The sequence below is a fragment of the Cavia porcellus genome, unplaced genomic scaffold, assembly GCF_034190915.1.
Source record: "Cavia porcellus strain 051 isolate PalLab524CR breed Dunkin Hartley unplaced genomic scaffold, mCavPor4.1 scaffold_29, whole genome shotgun sequence".
In the NCBI taxonomy this organism is placed as follows: Eukaryota; Metazoa; Chordata; class Mammalia; order Rodentia; family Caviidae; genus Cavia; species Cavia porcellus.
Window position 1 is genome coordinate 45,947,382 of NW_026947512.1, and position 22,557 is coordinate 45,969,938.

Here is a 22,557-nt window from a genome sequence, read left to right on the forward strand (position 1 = left end):
TAACCACTCTGTGGTTGATGGGCATCTCGGTTGTTTCCAAGATTTAGCCATTACAAATTGTGCTGCTATGAACATGGGTGCACATATATCACTGTATATGACTTTTTCAATTTTTCTGGGAAAATACCCAGGAGGGGAATAGCTGGATTGAATGGAACCTCCAATCTTGGTTTTTTGAGGAATCTCCATACTGATTTCCATCGTGGTTGCACCAGTCTGCACTGCCACCAACAGTGGAGAAGTGTTCCTTTTTCCTCCTGCAGCCTTGCCAACATTTGTTATCAGTTGATTTCTTGATGGCAGCTATTCTTTCCGGGCTGAGATGAAATCTCAATGGTGTTTTAATTTGCATTTCTCGAATGACCAGTGATGGTAAACATTTCTTCATGTATTTATTTGCCATTTGTATATCTTCATCTGAGAACTGTGTATTCATTTCCGAAGCCCATTTTTGGAGAGGGTCTTTGAATTTGGGGGCTTGATGTTTTTCAGTTCTTTATATGTTCTGGATATAAGTCATTTGTCTGAGGGATTGTTGGCTAAAATTATTTCCCATTCTGTGGGTTTTCTTTTCACTTTGTTGGTGATTTCTTTCGAAGTGCAGAAACTTTTTAGTAACGTGAGATCCCAGTTGTTGATTCTTTGAAATATTTCCTGTGTGGTTTGCATTTTGTTCATGAATTCTCTGCTTACCCCTACATCTCCAAGATTTTTACCTACCTTGTCCTCTAGTAGATTTAGTGTTTCTGTTTTAAAATTTAGATCTTTGATCCATTTTGACTTTAGTTTAGTATATGGCGATAGGCATGGGTCTACTTTCAGTCTTCTGCACGTAGAAAGCCAGTTTTTCCAAAACCATTTATTAAAGAGACCATCTTTTTTCCAGTGAACACGTTTAGCCCCTTTGTCAAATATAAGGTGGCTGAGTGTCTTTGCAGTTGTGCTTGCATCTTCTAATCTGCTTCATTGACCCTCAGGTCTATTTCTTTGCCAGTACCATGCTAATTTTATTACTGTGGCTTTGTAGTATAGTTTCAAGTCAGGAATTGAGATGCCTTCTGTCTTGCCTTTGTTGCCCAGAATCACCTTTGCTATTCTAGGTTTCTTCTGTTTCCAGATGAATTTTAGGAATATTTTCTCTAGATCTGTAAGGCATGTTAATGGTATTTTGTTTGAGATTGCACTGAATCTGTATAACAGTTTTGGGAGTAGCATAATTTTCAAAATATAGGTCTTTAACATTCTTGTTTAGGTTGATTCCTAGGTATTTCATTTTTTTAGATGATACTGTGAAAGGCAATATTTCCATAATTTCTCTCTCATGGAGTAGTTTCTGTATAGAAATGCTGTTGATTTTTGAGTGCTGACTTTGTATCCAGCTATGCTGCTGAATTTGTTTATTACCTATGATTGTCTTTTAATGGAGTTTTTGGGGTCTTCTATATAGAGTATCATGTCATCGGAAAATAATGATAATTTAATTTCTTGTTTCCTATTTTTACTTTTTTAATTTATCCCTATTGTCTGATTGCTCTGGCTAATACTTCCAGAACCATATTGAATCAGTGGTGATAGTAGACATCCTTGTCTTGTTCCTGATTTTACAGTAAGGCTTTCAATTTTTGTCCATTTAGTATAACGTTTGCTGTTGATTTGTCGCAAATGGCCTTTATGAGATTGAGGTACATACTGTCTATTCTGAGTTTCTGGAGGGTTTTTATCATGAAAAGAAAAAGCAACTTAATAATAAACAAAATATGCATTATTCACCTAATAGCAGAAAAAACTTTAAGAAACATAATGGCTAAATATCATTTGTAAAAAAAACTGGACATTTATAATGCTACATTTTGCTACATTTACATAATGCTACATTATTTACTACATATAATGCTACATTTACATTTATAAGTAGGCATATAACAATAATTAGAACCTATGGGACACAATGAAAGCAGTGCCAGGAGAAAGTTTGTTGTTATCAATGTGCATATTAGCATAAGAAAGTGAGCTCCAATAAATAACCCAGTGATGTGCCTCTAGATAGTCCAAAACAAGAACCATCCAAACTCAAATCTAGTTTAAGGAGGAAAATAATAAAGCTCAAAGTGGCAATTAATGAAACTGACAGTAAAAAAATACAAATAATCAATGAATCAAAGGGCTAGTTCTTTGAAATATTAACAAACTTAGACAAAAACTTGGGCAAACTTACCAAAAGGGAGGGAATATACTGACATCAATACAATTAGTGCTGAAAAAGATAAAATTCCAGCAGACACTGCCACAATCCAGAAAATCGGAGTAACTACTATGAAAAATGTACTCCACAAATTAGAAAATCTTGGAGAAATGGACAAATTCCTAGACACATATGAATTTCTACGACTGATCCATGACAACATAATTTGTACAATCTAGTAACAGGCAATGAAATTGAGGCAGTAACAAAAAGCCTACCAACTAAGAAAAGCCCAAAACCTAGTGGATTCAACACTGAATTCTATAAGACCTTGAGGGAGGTTATAACACAAATTCTAAATTCTTCAATGAAAGTGAAAGGCAAAGAGTGCTTCCAATCTCATTTCTAGAAGCCAGTATCACTATCATTCCTAAATTCAAAAAGGATCCTAACTAAAAAAGAAAACAACAGGCAATTTTTAAAAGGAAATAGGTACAAATTAGACAAGATATTGGAAAACAGAATGCAACAAATCTTCAAAGGGATCACATGTTATGATCAAGAAGATTTCACTGCAAGGATGCAAAGATGATTCAATATGTGCAAATCAACAAATGAAATCATATAAACAGAAGCCAGAACAAAAATCATATGGTCATCTCAATAGATGCAGAAAAATTCTTTGATAAAATTCAACATCCTTTCTTGATAAAAAAAAAACTGCAGAAAAAAGGGAAAGGGGCCTTTCTTTAATGTAGTAAAAGCCATTTATGACAAACTAATGGCCAACATCATATTAAATGGGGAGAAGCTGATAGCTTTCTTTCTAAAATCAGTAATGAGACAAAGATGTTCACTAACACCACTTCTGTTCAGTGTAGTGCTCAAAACTTCAGCCAGCAAGATCAGGAATGAGAAAGAATTAAAAGGAATATACATTAGAAAGGAAGAAGTCAAGTTACCATTATTTGCAGATGACAGAAGCCTGTACACAGAAGACTAAAAATTCCACCAAAAGACTCACTCCTAGAATTAATAACCAAGTTTGGCAATATAAGCAGATGCAAAAATTAATAGCATTCCCAAACACTTAAAATGAACTCACTGAGGAAGAAATCAGGAAAAAAAAACACTCATAGGAGCATGAAGAAAAACCATGTACTTAAGAATTATTAGGGGGCTGGGGATTTAGCTCAGCGGCATAAGCGCCTGCCTTGCAAGCAGGCAGTTGTGAGTTCGATCCCTGGTACCAATAAAAACGAAAAAGACAAAAAAAAAAAAAAAAAAGAATTATCTAATCAGAGAAGAAAAGATGTTTGTAATGGAAACCATAGTACTCTGACACAAAGATCAAAGAGTACATATAAAAGTGGAACAATAATTCCTGTTCTTAGATACGTAGAAACAATAGTATTTAAAATGGCCATACTCCGAAAACTAATAAACAGATTTAATGCAATTCCAATCAAAATATAAACAACATTCCTCATAGAACTAGAAAAAGATACTAAAATTTATATAGAACTGGAAGAGATCTAGACTAGCAAAAGCAATCTTGGGGAACAAGAGCAAAGCAGGAGTTATCACAACCTCAGATTCCAAGTTATACTACAAAGCTATAGTGATAAAACAGCATGGTATCAGCACAAAGACAGACATATATATTAATGAAACTAAATAAGGATTTCAGAACAAACTCTATTCACATTCAGTCACCTAATCTTTGATAAAGGGGTCAAAGATACATGCTGGAGGAAAGATTTTCTTTACTAAAATGGTGCTTGAAAAACTGGCTATATCCATGCAGAAGATTGAATGTAGATCCCATATATTCCATCATATACTAAAAAAATTAAAATGGATAAAAGATCTAAATGTTAAGAAAGAAGCAATCTGTGAGAAGATAACATAGGTAAAATTCTTGAAGTACTGGGTTTCGGCAGGGACTTTTTGAACAGAACTCAAATTGCACATAAAATAACATCAAGAATCAACAAATGAAACTATACCAAATTTAAAAAAATCTGCCCAGAAAATGCAACAACAAAGTGAAGGGACAATCTAAAGAATGGGAAAAAATTTTGCTATATATACCTCAAACACAGGATTAACATGTAGAATACACAAAGAACTTAAAATCGTTATACCCCTCAAGATAAAAGACTCAATAAAATAAATGAACAACTAAAATAAATAGGCATTTCTCAGAAGAAGTAAAAATGGCCCATAAATACCTGAAAAAATATTCAGCATCATGGGTTCTTAGAGAAATGCAGATTAAAAAAAATCACCGAGGTTTTATATTACTCCAGAATGAAAGGTAATCATCAAGAAATCAAATGATAACAAATGCTGATGAGGTATTTGCAAAAGAAACCCTCCTATATTATTCCTTTTTTAATTTTTTTAATTTAAAAAGAAAAAGAGAAAAAAGAAAACAAAACAGTGTAAGAGTACAAGTAATACAAAACTACCAAAAAAAAAAAAAGAGTAAGAAATCACCAGTTAATAGATTACACATTATTATCTTACAGATAGTTGCTCAAGTCACAGTATCAAAGCATACAAAGTGGACATTCAAACAGTGAGACTGCAAACAGTTGTGTTCAATGATCCAACCAAAAACATTAATATGGTCATCTATTTAACACCCCTAAACACACTTGCAGTTGTATCCTTTACAGCACTTTTTTCCCCTCTCTTATTTATAACAAAATTTACACATTTTGGGTTTTATTACTCCATAGTTCTTATTACTTTTTTTGGAAGAGAATAAAGTCAAATATGGCAAAACAAAGCTGTCAGTCAAAACCAAGGATAGACATAGCACATGATGTAAAAACAGAGTATAAGGTTATCAACAATGGTTACCATAATGCCTCTTGCTTCCTTAAAAAGAATTGTCTATCTCATTAGGTATTATAAAGTTGAACAAAACAGTAGAGAACAAGGGCAATAAAACATAAACCCTGTAAACATTACAGGACTTCAAAAGAAGAAAATAGTCAAACCAGAATGGGCATCATAGTGAATCTTATTGCCTTCAAAGTAGTTGCTTATACCCTCAAACTTGATGCTACCATACAGAACGGAACACAGTCTAATCAGTCAAAATGAGATAGTGGGAGTATTACAGGACTTCAAATCAAGTTAATATGAAATCAAAAAAGTTATTATAACATATCCTGCTAATTTTTCAAAATTTTTCCCCTTAGTTAAAAAAATCATAAAAAATAACTAAATAATTTTTTAAATGAATAAGTGAGAGATTGAGATAAAAGAGGACATAACAACATTACAGTGCAGGTCAAAGCCTGACACTTTCAGCAACCTAGTGCTTCACCACCAAATAACCCGACTGAATAGTAGTTACCATAGTGTCTTTTTCCTTGAAATATTTGAATATAACTCCATATACTATAGCATCAAACATATCCAGTCAGTGTAAAACAATTCAAGTGGATGAAAGCATTGTAGGGTATTTATAACCAGCTAACAGAAAATGAACAATGGTTTCTATATTATCTCTTTGCCTATAACAATTTTTTTATACTGTAACATACAATAAAATCCAGCAAGATACATCATGATAAAACCCATGGAGACAGAAGAGCCATAGTTTGGTGGGGCTTCAAAACAAGATGATAGTAAATAAGCACTAGCTATTATGATGACTTGTTTTCTTCAAAATAGCTGTTCATTTCCTCACAGGCCATAATATCAAGCAGCCGACAATAAAGCCATTCCAATTAGTAAGTGAAAACTTTATAAGGCTTCAAGGCCACATAATGGGGAATCATGATTACCACATACTTTTATATATTTGAATCATTTCTTATATTAGGGAAACTATTCAGTATTCACACATGCAAGATTGATTTATTTCACTTATGAGTATGGTCTCAAGCTGTGCCCATTTTTTGATAAATATCTCAATGTGATCCTTATTTATAGCTGAGTAGTACTCCATTGTATAGAAATACCACAACTTTTCTATCCATTCCTCAGTTGATGGACACTTGGGTTGTTTCCAAGATCTGGCCATTACAAATTGTGCTGCTATAAACAGGGTGTACATAGATCACTGTGGTATGATGCTTTCAGTTCTTCTGGGAATATGCCTAGAAATGGAATAGCTGGAACAAATGGGACTTCCAATCCCAAATTTGAGACATCTCCAGACTGACTGCCACAAAGGTCGTACCAGTCTACACTCCCACCAACAGTGTAGGAGAGTTCCTTTTTCCCCACAGCTTCTCTAGCATCTGTTGCCATTGGTTTTCTTGATCCTGGCCATTCTTTCAGGAGTGTGATGGAATCTCAGTGTGGTTTTAATTTGCATTTCTCTAATGAACAATGATGATGAACATTTTTTCATGTATTTATTTGCCATTTGTATTTCTTCATCTGAGAAGTGCGTATTCATCTCAGATGCCCATTTTTGGATTGGATCTTTGAATTTTGGGGGTCTGAGCTTTTAAAATTCCTTATATGTTTTAGACAAAAGTCCCTGTCTGAGGGGGAGTTCACTAAGATCTTTTCCCAGTTTGTGGGTCTTCTTTTCACTATGCTGGAGATTTCTTTTGACATGCAGAAAATTTTTAATAAGAGGTGGTCCCAGCTATTGATTCTGGGAAGTATTTCCCATGAGGTTTGAGTCCTGTTCATGAATTCTCTACTTACCCCTATGTCTTTAAGGTTTGTACCCAATTTGTCTTCCAATAAATTTAGTGTTTCTGTTTTAATATTCAGATCTTTGATCCATTTAGATTTTAATTTAGTACATGGTGATAGGTATGGGTCTAGTTTTAGTTTTGAGCAAATGTAGAGCCAGTTTTTCCAACACCATTTATTAAAGAGACTGTCATTCTTCCAGTGAACCTGGTTGGCTCCTTTATCAAAGATAAGGTGGTTGAGTGTATTTGTAGTTGTGGTTGTATCTTGTAAACTATTCCATTGATCTTTGGCTCTGTTTTGATTCCAGTACCAGGTTGATTTTACTACTGTTGCTTTGTAGTACAACTTCAAGTCATGGAATGTGATGCCTCTGCCTTGTCTTTGCTGCTTAGAATTGCCTTTGATATTCTAGGTCTTTTCTAGTTCCAGATGAATTTTAGGAGTGATTTCTCTCCTAAAAGATTCTGATGTTGTTGGGTGGAACATTCTGTATATGTCTATCAAGTCCATTTGTTCATAGGTGTGATTCAGTTCTATTATTTTTTTGCTCATTTTCTGTCTGGTTGATCTGTACCTTGGTGTCAGTGGTGTGTTAAGGTCTTTTGTTACAATTGTGTTACTGATAATTTGATTTTTCATTTCTGTTGATAGTTGTTTTATATAACTGGGTGCTCTGGAGTTTGGTGCATATATATTTAAGATAGTTATCTCTTCCTCTTGGAGTTTTCCCCTCACGAGTATGTAGTGACCTTCTTTGTCCTTTCTGATCATTGTTGGTTTAAAGTTCACGTTGTCTGCAAACAGAATGGTTACTCCTGCTTTTTTTTTGGATTCTTGTTGCATGAAGTATTGTTTTCCATCCTTTGACTTTCAGTCTGTGAGTATCCTTCTGGGTTAGATGGGTTTCCTGTAAAGAGCATATGGTTGGATTTTGTTTCTTGATCCATGCTGCCAGTCTGTTTCTTTTGATTAGTGCATTGAGACCATTTACATTAATGGTTATAACTGTTATATGCTGGTTTATTGTTGACATGTTATCTTTCTGCTGTTGCATCTTTATCTTTCTGTTCTGTTTAATTATCTGCTTTGCTTAGTGGTTTTTTTCCTTTGTGTATCTAAACTGTCTCTCAGTATTTTTTGCAGGGTTGGTTTGTTGTTCATGAAGTTCTGCAGCTGTTCTTTGTCATGGAAGTATCATATTTCACCATTGATTTTGAATGATAGTTTTTCAGGTTTCTAGGTTGGAAATCATTTTCCTTTAGGATCTGGAATACTTCACTCCATGTTCTTCTTTTATTGTTTGTGCTGAGAAGTCTGCTGTGATTCTGATAGGTTTTCCTTTATAAGTGATCTGTCTTTTCTCTCTGACAGCTTTTAATAATCTATATTTGTGTTGGATTTCTGGGATGGTGATTATTATATGTCTGGATGTAGTTTTATTTTGGTTATGACCATTTGGGGTTCTATAGGCTTCACTGAACCTGATGTCGTTTTCTGATCTCATGCTTGGGAAATTTTCAGCTATTACTTCTCTAAATATCCTCTTGAGGTTCTTTATGTTGTCCCGTTCTTTTTCATTAATTCCTATCAATCTTATGTTGTTTTGTTTGCATCATCTTGCAGTTGTTTGTTATTTCCTGATTCCTTGTTATTTTTAAAAGATCTTTCCTTTCCTGTTCACTGGCTGCAATCCTGTCCTCAAGGTCTGAAATTCTATCTTCACTTTCATTGAGGCGGTTTTTACAGCTTTCAGTGTATTTTTTTATTTCCTGTATATCTCTGTGCATCTGCTTTATGTATTCTGTTTGTTTTTATATTGCTCATCTAGGGATTCTATCTTTTTGTTTAGTTCCTCCAATTTTTAAACTGTGTTTTCTTAGATATATTCAGAATCTCTTTCATTTCTTTTATCATTTCTTCTTTTACCTGGGAAATTATTTCAATTTTTAATTCCTTTAAAGCTTCCTGGAGTTGCTTGTCTATTTCAGTAGCTATTATGTCCAATATTTGAGGTGTATTACATATATTTTCTTCTATATACATCGCTCCTAGGGTTTCTTGAGATGGGCTGGAGGTTTGAGGTTGTAATTTGGTCTTTCGTTTTGTCATTTTCCTATATTTCTGTGTTTCAAGTGTTATTCAAAAGCTTCCTCAGGGTGTGTTAGAAATCCATTTCTATATTCACAGCTCCTGGGACGCTGGCACCCAGTTCCCCCAGGCCGCTGGGCCTGTGAAACCAGTGGCGGTCTTCTGCCTGCCTAGAACTCGGTAGTTCCAGATAGGCTGGGCTCCAGGAACATTGTGTGCCCACCTGCTTGCTTGGAACTCCACAGTTCTCCGAGTGCAGCCAGAATGGGGAGGTGGGTGTAGGCACCTGTGACCCACTTAGCCACTTCTCTGCACCTGGAAGGCTCGAGGGTCCAGAACAGGCTGGGCTTGGGGCAGAGTACACCGGGCACTTATTGCAGGCCATGGGGCCTTTGGAACTGGTGACCCTTGCCTGCTTGCTTAGAAATCCACAGTCCTCCAGACACACGGAGAGGGGGATGCAGGTGCCCCAGATCTGCCCAGCCCTTACTCTGCACCCAGAGGGTGCGAGAATCCCAAACAGGCTGGGCTCTGGGGACAGTGTGTGCCCGCCTGCCTGCCTGAAATTCCACAGTTCTCCGAGCGCAGCCAGAATGGGGAGGCGGATGTAGGCGCCTCGGACCCACTTATCCACTTCACTGCACCCGGAAGGCTCAAGGGTCCCGAACAGGCTGGGCTTGGGGCAGAGTACACTGGGCACTTACCGTAGGCTGCGGGGCCTCTGGAACTGGTGATGCTCGCCTGCTTGCTTAGAATTCCACAGTCCTCCAGACACATGGGAAGGTGGATGCAGGTGCCCCAGATCCGCCCAGCCCTTACTCTGTACCCAGAGGGTGGGAGAATCCCAAATAGGCTGGGCTCCGGGGATAGTGTGCGCTTGCCTGCTTGCTTGAAACTCCACAGTTCCCCCCTATTATTCTTAGTAATGTAAACCACTATGTATTCCAGTACAACCACTATGGAAATACGTATAGAGATTCCTAAAAAAAACAAACTAAAGCTTTCATTCAACCCAGCTATTCCCCTAGTAGGTATTATAGTGGTATCTGCATACTCATGTTATAGCACCATAACTCATGATAGTTAAATCTTAATAGTCTATATTTCCATCAGTAGACGAATAAATAAAGAAAATAATATTTATACACAATAAAGCACTACTCTGCCATTTAGAAGACTAAATTTGAGTCATTTATAGGAAAGTGGATACAACTTGAAATCCCAATGTTAAGTGAAATACCAGACACAGAAGCTCAACTACCTCACAGTTTTGCTAATATGAAAACTCAAAAGTATAAATAAGAGCAAAATGAAAGATAAATGAAAGGAAGCAAGTATAGATCTGAAAATCAGAAGGGGAGAAAGAGATGCAAAAGGGGAAAGAAGAAGAAGAGAAATGGACATAAAAATTTTAAATCTCATGAAATGTATCAAATACCAACTGTGAAGTAAGTCAACACATATACTGATAAATAAAAATAATAATTAGAACAAATAATCCAAAATAGTACTTTTTCTAGATAATAATATATAGACAAATTTTTAGTGGATTTTCCTCTGTCTTTTCTATCTGTAAATCTGATACCAAAATAATGATTTTTCACAAAGAATATGCTTTACAAAAGGAAGTGCTTGTCAAGTAATAACTGTCAAATGTGAAAATTTTGGTAGTATTAGCACGTATATTCAGGAAAACTGTCACAACATAAGTGCATAAAAAGTCTACAATTAGGAAAATAATTTTATGGTTAGAATGATTTTTAATTCATATGGTTGGCTAGGGATATAGCTCAGTGGCATAGTGCCTATGTGGCAAGCATGAGGTCATAAGTTCAATTCCTGGTTCAAAAACAAAAAACAAACAATAAAAAAAAGAGATAATTTATATGTTTATGTAGTGCATGTTCTAAATATTATATAAATAAGAATATTTTTAAAGATCCTTTACCCTGTGATGTAGGCTTTTTGATAATCACCATGTGTTCAAAGTTTGTTTCCACAATGAGACACATCTCAAATTTGAAAGTGAGTAAGTTTCTCAAAAGGAACATAAATGAGGATCTCACAGAGAGGGTTACTTACTTCCTGTTTCATAGAAGTTCTGTAGGACTCAGGTGGAGCTGGAGGCACAACGTAACTTGCTGGTGAGGAGGAGTGTGGTATGTTATTTTTAATCTGATAAAGCATATGCACATATGTCGGGATATATTCCAATGACTCGATCACATAACTGACATTCTCAAACTGTATCATTCCTCTAGATGTTCAAACACAAAAAGAGAAATAAAAAGAAAATGAGTATATATTTTCCAATGAAAACTATAAATTGGTGTTAAATATGTTACACTGTTTGATGATCTTTGCAATCTGTTATCTAAGCACACCCTGTCATACTTAACTTTAATTTTTAATGATCAAAAATGCAGTTACAATATTCAGACTGAGACAAAAATATGCAAATAAAGATTATATATACTTCTAAATAATATGTAAAAAGTTTTATAAAGGCTATTTTACTGCCAAAAGCTATGGTTCTATGTGGAGGACCCCTGGGACCCCCGGTTCTCCTTGAAAGATGCACCAGTGCCCTTGTCTCCACTTTGGCTAAACCTAGCTCTAATTCTGTGTACTGGGATGTACAGAGCTGGCTAGGATCTTTCTTGCCCCCTCAATTTGCTTTAGGCAATGCAAATGGATCTAGCTGCAGCGCTGATGTGTGACATTTAAAGCAGGTCAGTGATGCCCCTCCTGCTGCTCCCAACTAGTATGCATAAGCTAGACCGAGTGAGGCATCCTTTCTGCTGAGACAGGCTTGAGAAAGAACCTATGCTGTCTCAGGGCACAAAGGCTAGACATCCAGGCTGAAGCTTGGACTCCAAAATACAAGATCCTTCCAAAAACTGTTATGCAGATTACTCTTTCTGCATCTCCCTCTCTCTCTCTGCATACTGCAGAGGTGCTATCAGGCCTTCTCCCTTGCCCAGCTTCAGTACTCACTATCTCCCACCATTCTCACAGTCATTCATCCCCAAGCCACTCTCCTCTTCAGGAATGAATAAAACCCTGGTTCTGTCCTGGCGACAGGCCTTTGTTCCCATTAGGCATACCAACATTACGTATGGAATATATGGAATGTATGTAATATTCTGTGCTCTTAGCACCTGTGTCAAGAATTAGTGGACTTCACAATTAATTCTGGGGGTCTTTATTCTATTCCATTAGTCTGCAAGTTAGTTTTGTTGCCAGTGTCATGCTGTTGCGATACCTAGAGCTTGGTAACATATTTACAGTAATGTGATAACTTCAGCTTTTGTTCTCCATGCTAACCGGTTTTTCTTTATTTCTATGGATAAAGACATTGATATTTTAATGGAAGTTGCACTGAATATGTAGATTGCTCTGGGTAATATGAAAAATTTTAACACTAATTCTTCTAATTCATAAACACAGTGAATCTTTCTGATAAGAATGTCTTTTTCAAAGTTTTCTTCAACATTTTTTACTTTTCAGGGTGCAGGTCTTTCACTTCCCTGGTTAATTTATTCCTTAAAAATGTATTTTGTAGTAGCTAAAGCAAATCAAATTGCTTTATCTCCTTTTTAGGTACTTTTTGTAAAGATATAAAATGTATGTTGAATTTCATTGTGTAAGTTAACCAAATTAATTTACTTAGCTCTAAAATTTTTGATAGAATCTCTTACATCTATCTATCTATCTACCTACCTACCTACCTACCTATGTACCTATCTATCTATATGTATACGAGAGAACCAGAGAAAGGAAAAGAAGAAAAAAGAGAGAAAGTCATCTTTTTTTTTTATACCAGGGATCAAACTCATGACCTTGCACTTGCCAGGCAGGTGCTTATGTCACTGAGCTAAATCTCCAGTCCCCAAGAAAGTCATCTTTGAATCATAGAGTTTCTTTTCCAATTTAGATGTTGTTTCTTCCTTTTTCTTGCTTAATAGTTACCTCTAGGGTTCCTATTACTATGCTGAATAGAAGCGATGACAGGCATCCTGTCTTAGTCCTAGTCTTAAAGGAATTTTTATTTCTATTTTCTATAGGATTTTTATTTTTTATGGTTTAGAATGATATAAGCCATATAATTGTCATATATGGTCCTTAATTGTTGAGACATATACTTCTAATTTTTGTCACAAAAAGATATGAACTTTGTCAGATGCATTTCTGCTTAGAATGATCCTAAGGTTTTCCCCCTTCATGCTGACCATGTTATGTATTATACTTATTGCTTTGCTTATGTTGAACATCCTTGCTTCTAAGAGATAAATCCTACTCTGACCCAATGAATGATATTTTTGATGTATTTGTGAATTACATTTGTTAATATATTGTTCAGGATTTTGCATATATGTTCCTTGAGGATATTAGCCTACTATTTTCTTTTATTACAGGTCTTTTACTAGGGTTGGCATCAGGACAAGGATAATCTTGTCAAAAACAGAAGTGCACACAATCTTTACCTTTTTATTTCTGTTAGACCATTTAGCAGTAGATGGGGCACCTACGCTGGTTCTCTTCATGCCAGTAAGAGATTTTACTGCGTGAATTTTATGATTGCAAGCCTAGCAAGGGAGAAGAAGAGGGAAGTGGTACAATGAAGAGGAAGAAACAAAGGAAGTGTTAAGAAATACATCCAAAGTCCACACTTGGCGGTTTTCATGCTATCTTGGAAAAGTTTCTGAAAACTAAGGTGTCTTTCAAGATCTTTAATGTGGGGGCTCTAGAACACGCCGTTACCTGAGTCCAGCACAGGCATTCAGTACCACAACTGACTTTGGCCTTTCTGCTGCATATCCTTCATAAAAACAATGATCCTAAAAAGAAGTATAGGAAGATACACTTATGAGTGTTTTACAAATTAAGTCCTTGATTTCACCACGATCTATAAATATTATCCATTGACATATCCCATTTCGTTTCCTCTGTTGCAATGCTTACCTCTTCACCCTTTTATGTCTATCGCTAATCATGATTCCTACATTCTCTCAAGTCATCCTTACCATAAGTCTAAATTTTGAAAAGCATCTGTATTAGCTACATCTTTTCTTTGACAGTCAGAGAGCTTCAACATTGTGTTGAACTGCAATCACTGTACAATTTACTGCATTATTTTGACTGCAACTGTGAAAGTTTTCATTGATGTTTTCTAAGTTATCCAAAGAATCGTACTTGCTATTTCCTCTACTTTATTTTTCTTTAACATCTCTCTCTAGAGATATTTGATTGTTCATAGTTTATATTTCTTCCTCAAGGACTTTACAGGATTTTACTTTCCTGAGCGCTCCCCTAATAATGTTTTTCAGCTTTCCTGGCTTTTCCTTTAAATCTAGTGACTTCTAAAATCAATTATATTCCTTTGTTCAATGGAAACTTTGAAAATTTCCGTCTGAGGGCATTCTCTTTTGAGTTGGTCTGTAAACATCCCTAACTATTCACTTTACCTCAAGAGGGCTAGCAATCCCCACCCTCGCCCGCGCAGGTATATGAAGAGGTCCATATTTACCTTGAGCAGCAGGGAGCACAGCCTATATAGGCCAGCCTGTCTTATGACCAACACACACTGACAGCAGTGTATTTCATCTAAAACCACCATCAAAGCCATCTTTCAGTGCACAGGAAAGATACAACCCTGCTTCTTGTTAAGTAAGAACAGCAATCGCCACCAACTCATTAGTGTTAACAGGACCTGCAGCTAGAAGCCTTTCATAGGATGGTGGAAAGAAAGTAAGACCCCAAACCTCAGGCCAGGGGAGACTGTATTCTAGAATGGAGAGCCTTTTGCTGGCAGATCATTATGAGATATCCTCCAAGCCAAGAAGCCAAGGTAGTCCCCACAGTTCTTACAGTAGCTTTCCTAACGCCGAGGCACGAATAAAGAACATGCATTTTACAGCTAAAAAAGCAGCCATGGACAATGCTTTCCATCCACAAATCTTTTAGTACCTACCTGTACCAAACAATGCCATAACTTTATAGCCTAACAGTGGAACACAATAGCAAGGAACAAGGAGTTACTGCAGAGCCAGAAGAATGAAGCTCACATATTGGTAATCCTGAGAAGATAACTTGTCACTCAAAGAGCAGACCATATTAATCTAAATTTAAACTGGAATACTTCTTTCTAACATAGAAAATTTAAACAGGTCAAGTATCTCCTTATCCAGTTGTTACACAGAAAATGTTTCTTAAGTTATGCATATTACAGTAAGAATAAAAATCGTAAGTAATCAATGCCTATATTGAGATAAATTGTACTTTAGATTTATGAGGAAAATGTTGTAGGGCACCCACAAAAATTGAATTAATGAACAATTACACATCTCCTAAAGAAAATAATTAATAACAATCTGAGTAAAGAAACAAGCCACAAAACATATGAAAATATGAGCACTTAAAAACATAATAAACAGTACAATTATATACTAGCTACACTAAATAGTGGATATGACTGGAGATAGAAATCAATGAACAGATCAAATAGAATTTAAACTTATTTAGTCTGAAAAATACAGCAAATAAGCTGGATAAAATCCATAGAGCCTCAAGGACCTGTGGAACAACTAAACATCCAAAACGTATTTAAAAATTCTTAGAAGAGAAAATAATGGCATTGAAAAAGCATTCAAAGAAATAATGGCCAAGATCATGGTAAGAAAGAAGGGATTTTTTTTCTTCCCTGGAGAATGAAAACCAGATACAAATAGTGCCTTGTATCAGGACCTTTAGTTGCTGAAGATGGTGCACCAAAGCCACAACAGAAAGAATTCTATAGCCCCATGCTTCTTCCAAGGAAAGGAGGGTTTGTCTGCACACCAGGCACAGATTTTCTTGAGGGAGCTGTCCAATAACTAGCATCTGTCTCAGGAGTTCTGAAGCTCTGATTGTTCCTTTGCTTTCCAGGCACTGGCGAACAATGGAGGAAGCAGGAGGAGTGGAAGGGCTTGTATATGGTTACCCTTGCTAAGCAGAGTTGAGGAATAAAGGAAAAGCAGCTACTGAAAGAAGGCTATCAATTCAAAAGACAAAAATACTATAAGATAGATGTCATGGAGTGAAATATAATAAAGGAGAAAATTCACAAGAAGGATTCATAAGCAGATTCAATCAGAGTAAAGGTCAGTGAATTTGAAGAAAGATCTTTAGAAATAATTCACTTAAGAGTTTCAAATTAAAATGATGGTCAGGTCTTATGAAACACTATTAATAGACCAATATACACAGAACTAGAAGAATTTAAATACTGGGAAGATTATTCAAAGACACAATGGATGAAGAGTTATCCATTGTGAAGGAAATTGATATGATTCAACAAACCCACAGAATACTATATAAAAGTAAAGAAATCCACATCTAGATTCACTATAAATAAATTATAAAGAATTAAAAACAAGGCAGAATTTTGAGAACAGAAAAAGAGAAACAGCTCAACATGTAAATAATTATAGGACTGCTGGAAGGAAATTTTTAGCAGAAACCAGACAAGCCTGAAGGGAATAGAATGGTCTGTCCAAGTTGCTGAAAGAAGAAAAATTTACCAACCAAGGCTGCTATAAGAAACAAAGTAGAGATAGAGATTTTCCCAAATAGTGACACTGTCAATAGTGTCATGGTTTGTGCCTAGATGCCTCCCCAAAGCCTCATGCATTTGGAGTTTTTCTGGAGGTGGCTGAATCTAGAGTGTGTGATTGATTTGTAATTTGATGATGGGATTAAGGGTATCAGGATTAAGAGTAGGTGATTGATGGATCAGTCCACTGATTGGACTGGCACCCCCGAAATTCTGGTAGACTGAATACAACATAAGGGAAAGAAAAATGCTTTTCTCTTGCTGCTTTTGCTGCTTCTCATTGACATGAACTGTTGCTCCTCTGCCATGTGCCACTCTGCCTTGGAACCAGCTAATCACGGATGGAAACTGTGAGCTAAATAAACTTTTCTGCCTCTAACTTTGGGTGCTGGGTATTTTGTCTCAGCAACAAGAAAAGTAAGACAAACATTTAATATTAAAGTAATATGAAATGGCATACTTAAGAATGAAATGAAAAGACATTAGCAGGAATAAAATTACATAAAAACATAAAACTCATTAGTAAAGGTAAATACATAGATAAACATGAAGTATTATATTACTATAATAGTAGTGGTTAGATCACTTTTAGTTCTAATATAAATTTCTAATTCAAAAATACAAAAGTGGTAAACTAAGTATAAACAAAACATAAAAAGATACCAATCGTGAAAAATTTAAAGTAAACTTCAGAGAAAGGAGAAGTTAATATGGAGAATATCCACTTACAACTTAATTTAGTTTGCAAGCTTAACATATATAGTTACCACCTTCTGATGTCTTATGAAAATCACAATATAATCCAAAGATAAATCAATAGGTAGTTACATAGACAGATACATACTTATAAGTATATATGATATAAAAAGAATTCAAAGCATAGCAATATAAAAACACAAAAAATAAAAAGAAAAGAAATCAAAGGAGCAATATTAAATAGCAGATGCTCTGGTCTATATCTAGACATCCCCCAAGACTCATGTGCTCATAGGTGGAGTGACTGGACCACACATGTATGATACTGGATGAGTTCTCTGATGGGTTTATAGTTGGTGTGATGTTAGGAAGCCTGCTGGAAAGAAGTAGGTCATTATGAGTGTAGCTTGGAAGGGTTATGTATCCCTTCTCTTTCCTTGAATTTTGTTCTTCTTCTTGTCTGTCATGCTATAAACTGTTTCTTCTCTGTCATTCCCATCTTCCATGCTACCCTGTCTTGGAGCCAGTCTGCTACAGATTGAAACTTTTACAAATTGTGAAATAAAATAAATTTCTTCTCCTTTAAATTGTAGGTATTGGATATTTTGCCCCAGCAATAAAAAGTAATTAAGACAGCAGAATTACAAGAATGGGGTCTGGGGACATAGCTCCTTGGTAGGGCACTTGTTTAGCAAGGGCCAGACCATGGGTTCTATTCCTAGTACCACAAAAATCAAAAGAGAATTAGAATTAGAATACTAATTTTAAAAAGTCAAAATGTCTATAACAAATTCTTTCCTATGAATAAGTGCTTAAAATATAAATAAAATCCTGAATTGAAACCAATGGATTGCAGAGCTTAGGGAGATAGACCAGTGATACATCACATGCCTAGAACTTGATCAATCCCCAGTAGCACCAGCAACAATAACAACAACAATAACAGAACAACAGTAACACCAAGAGCCAAAGAAAGAAAAACATGTTTGGAGTGTTGAACAGGTACTTTTTAAAAAGAATAACTTTATACAAGAAAATGACTATAAATTTAAGGGCAAATATAGATTAAAATATAGATTAAAAGTTAATGAATAAATAAAAATGATGCTAAATATTATACACAAATTATAATTATTATAAATATTTGTATATAAATATTATACACAAATTACATACAAATAATAGGGATTGGTATACTTTTAAGACACAGTGGACTCCATCAAAAGCTCTCACAATAGAGATAAAAGATTTTATAATTATTAAAGAATCTAGTGAGAAGATATGACTTGTAAATATTTATGTACTTAATATAAAAGCATATATATATATATATATATATATATATATATATATATATAATACAAAGAACCCCCAGAGAAATAGCAATACAGTCATCATAGATCACTTACTCACTTTTAGTAAAGGACAAGGTATCCCACCAGAAGATGAACAATAGAAAACTTCAATAATTCCATACACCAAATGAGCCACACCCACTGGCCATGAATATCTGCTTTGGAAACAACCAACCATGGACCGAATCCTTCAAGTTGTAGGTAAAGAGTACCTTGTTATAGTAATAGGAATGTAACTAATACAGGAAATTGGTACCAGGAGTGGGGTTGTTGTGACTGTACTGATCATGTGGTTTAGAAGCCTTGTAAGTGGTTTATAAGGAGTTTGGAAAGCTAGGCTAGAGAATAGTCCATGGTTTTAAGTCAAAAACAGCATGATGAAATGGCACGATGGAGGAATGTTGTCTACCACATAGTGGCCAAGAAGCAGACAGAGAAGGGAGGAACTAGAGAATAGACAATTTTTCAAATCATACTCCAGTAACCTGCCCCTTTTAATCAGGCTCCACCTGTAAACCTGAGACTTTTGAGCTATTACACTTCAGTGTCTTTCAAAACATGAAATTGCAAGTTCAAAAAGATATTGCTACTATACTAGTTATTATGGTTTATGTGTAGATGTTTCTCAAAAACCTCCTATGCTGACAGGTGGAACTTTTAGGAGGTAACTGGATCATTGGAGTGTGATATTTATCAGTGGTTTAGTCTACAGATGAGTTTATAAGTAAATGTCGTTTGGGAGATAAAGTCTGGGTCACTGGGGACACAGCCTGGAAGGGTCTATCTTCCTCTCTCCTCCCTTGCTCTGTGTCTCTGCCTACAGCCTGACATGTCATGAGTTGATTCTCCTCTACCAGAATCCTCTGCCATGACACCCTGATTTTGAAGGCAGCAGATTATGGGCTGAAACCTCTATAAACTGTGAGCCAAAATAACTTTTTTTTTTTGTCTTTTGTCTTTTTATCGGTACCAGGGATCAAACTCACGATTGCCTGCTTGCAAGGCAGGCGCTTATGCCGCTGAGCTAAATCCCCAGCCCCGAGCCAAAATAACTTTAATACTTAAGTAATTTAAAGAAGATCCACAGAATGGGAAAAAATTATTTTAGCCAACTGTCCCTCAGACAAAGGACTTACATCTAGAACATATAAAGAATTGAAAAATATCAGTTCCCTCCCCCAATTCAAAGATCCCATCCTAAAATGGGCATCTGAGCTGAACACAAACTTTAACAGCATTTTAACTTTTGCATGCACACTGAAACCATATGAAAACCAGAGCAGGTAAGAACAAACTAAAGATTTGTTGACAAAAAATGGATACAGAAAATGGAGTACACTTAAGTAATTTAAAGCCCTCTGCCTCAGAAAAATAAGAAAATTATGCAATATTTGAAAACATAGATGAACATTTAGGACATCATTCAGATTCAAACAAAGTATTCAAATAAAGGTAAAATATCATAAATCGTTTATATGCGGTATCCACATATTTACATTTTCAGAGTATATCAGTATAATGGTGGGTAGCCCTAAAGTGATCCTACAAACCACAGTGAGGTTGTATTGCACACATTTGTACCTGTTGACTGGGATGGCTAACACTAGAATAAGGCATAAAGTATTCCAGCTTCCATAGCTCATGGCCCAATGGCATCAGGAAAGTAAATGTGCTTCAAAGACACCCCACTCCCATCCTGTTACTTTGGGCTAAGACTTGGTTTAAATTAACATCCGCTATAAATGTCTTAAATGATTAAATCCCTTGTGGAAACACTGACCATCTAAAAAATTCAGAAAAACATTTTGAAATTTCAACGTAACATCTAAATAAAATGTTGAAAAGCTTCATAATTATCCTAGTTCCCTACATACCAGGAGAAACTTATATACATGAAAAGGTATCCAAACTTGCACTCACTGCAGATAACTTGGTGACAGGGCCTGCCTTCTTGTTTGAATAGACTCTTTCATCAAAGGCACAAAGGACCAAAGAAGGGAAGGGCTGGTTTCTTGCTGTATCAGGACCCAGATTCCTGGTGACAAAACTAATAAACTTAACATTCCTCTAATCATTAAATAAAGTGAATCAGTAATTTTATGGTTCCCACAAACAAAATATTAACAGGCTCAAAAGACTTCACAGAAAAACTTTATCAAATATATTAATATTTATGTTATTCTACATTGCCCAAAAATAAAGGGGGAATTATTGCAACCAATATGATTTATGACTCAAGTATCCCTCTAACATACAAACTGACAAAGTTGTTAAGCAAAGAATGACCAACACTACTATTATCTTTTGTGCACAATGACAAAAATAATTGCAAGAAATTATCAGTAATTACCAGTAAGAAATTGCAATACTGGTTCAGCATATATATTTTTTTTTTTTTTGGTACCAGGAACAGAACTCATGACCTCACACCTGCCAGGCAGGCATTGTGCCTGCTAAGCTATATCCCTACCCCTCTGTTTTAGGATCTGAGACTCAGTGTAATTCACCATTATAAGCCCAGATACTTGACATTTGGGCCAGCAAGCCCACTCCTTACTTTTCCAATGTAAATTTGTATTTTAGCATAATAGTAGATGGCTGCACATCACAGTACTTTTCCTTGAGGGACACAGGAAGCAAACTATTTGTTTATCCACTATGTATGACAAATGACAAAGTTGGTGCATGTGTACAAAAGTAGCAACACAGGACTTTTACTGACCTTATGCTTTCTCTAGTGAGTATGTTTAGCCAACCAGAGGGCCAAATAGATCCACAGCATTCCAGGATTCATTAAAAAATTTTTCTTTCAATTTTTCTGGTAGAAGTATCTCAAGTCAGTACTATGAAAAGTACATGAAAAGCCAGATTTGCTGGTTTTGAAGGAGGTCATAAGTGAACCATCAGATTGCACATGAATGAAGATGATACACTATGGTAAATTACATGCTTTCATAACAGAATAGTGGTGTGAGTGGATAACGATGATGGTGATGATTGATGATGGTGCTGACACTGACACTGGCTGTGTGAGCCAAAGTTCCTGTGATAGTCAAATGGAGTAAGAATGGACTGATACAGATTGATACAGTCAGTTGATTCAGTTGAAGAAGAAAACACCAATGTAAGTATGTACTTGACAAGTTGAAATATTACAAAATGGCCATGCAACCAAACGAAACAATCTAATGTTAAAAAGAGGTCTAAAAATATAGAGCATATGTGTAGCGTAAATAGTTTGATAGTTTACAAAGAAAATAACAAGTACAAAATATCACAGAGAAATTCTCCTAGAGGATTGGGACTGGAGCTCAAAAGAGGCCATTTATAGCAGAAGAAAAACAAAATGTTACCACCTAGGGAACTACCTAAAAAATTGTGGAGCACATTAGTGAGCTGAAGGGTGAAGGGGCAGGTGCAGCATCACAAAGATGTACTACAAGAACAGGAAAACAAAAAAGTTGTCAATTGTGCTCTACAAGAAATTAAAAGAAAATAAAATATATATGCTATCGGTGTAAATGATACTTGTGCATAGATCATGCAGTCTTAATGTATGAAGACTGCTTTGGGTGCCACAGTTGTAGCGAAGCTTCTGTCTGGCACAGACCTTTGTGTTTACACTGTAGTTTACATAGGTTTCTATATTTGATGTTATGTTTCAAGTTTTGTAAGCAAGTAAACAGCTGATATGAAATGTCAATGTTTAGTCTAAGTACTCATTACCCACTTGATATTTTATTTTATTTTATTGATACCTTATTTCCCTGCTAGGTACATGTTTTATAATATAATAAGCAATTCTTGACCAAACAGGAAAAGAGGGGTAAAAAGAGCATCACATAGGAATGAAAAGATAAGCACATGTGCTGTCAGTGTGAGACGTGTATATGGAATGTGAGGTTGTCATGTGTGAAGATTGCACTGGGTATAACAACTGAAGTTTATTTTAGTGGCAGAGTTTT

The 22,557-nt window shown here is 35.6% G+C and overlaps 1 protein-coding gene across 7 annotated transcripts in view; it reads right to left on the reverse strand.

Moving 5' to 3' along the window:
- LOC100735607 (A disintegrin and metallopeptidase domain 3-like) overlaps positions 1-22,557 on the reverse strand; it is a 117,354-nt gene that overhangs the window by 72,029 nt on the left and 22,768 nt on the right. For 6 of the 7 annotated variants that reach the window (XR_010044593.1, XR_010044594.1, XR_010044592.1 and 3 more), the window contains exons 5-6: positions 13,712-13,788; positions 11,030-11,204 (exon numbers count right to left, since the gene is read on the reverse strand). Coding sequence is in view for 2 of the 7 variants with exons in the window: in XM_023561972.2 (XP_023417740.1) it covers positions 11,030-11,204; positions 13,712-13,788 (252 nt within the window). In the remaining 5 variants the exon portion in view is untranslated. Of the gene's footprint in view, positions 1-11,029; positions 11,205-13,434; positions 13,536-13,711; positions 13,789-22,557 lie in introns of those variants that run through there. The other variant, XR_010044596.1, reaches the window with a different exon arrangement.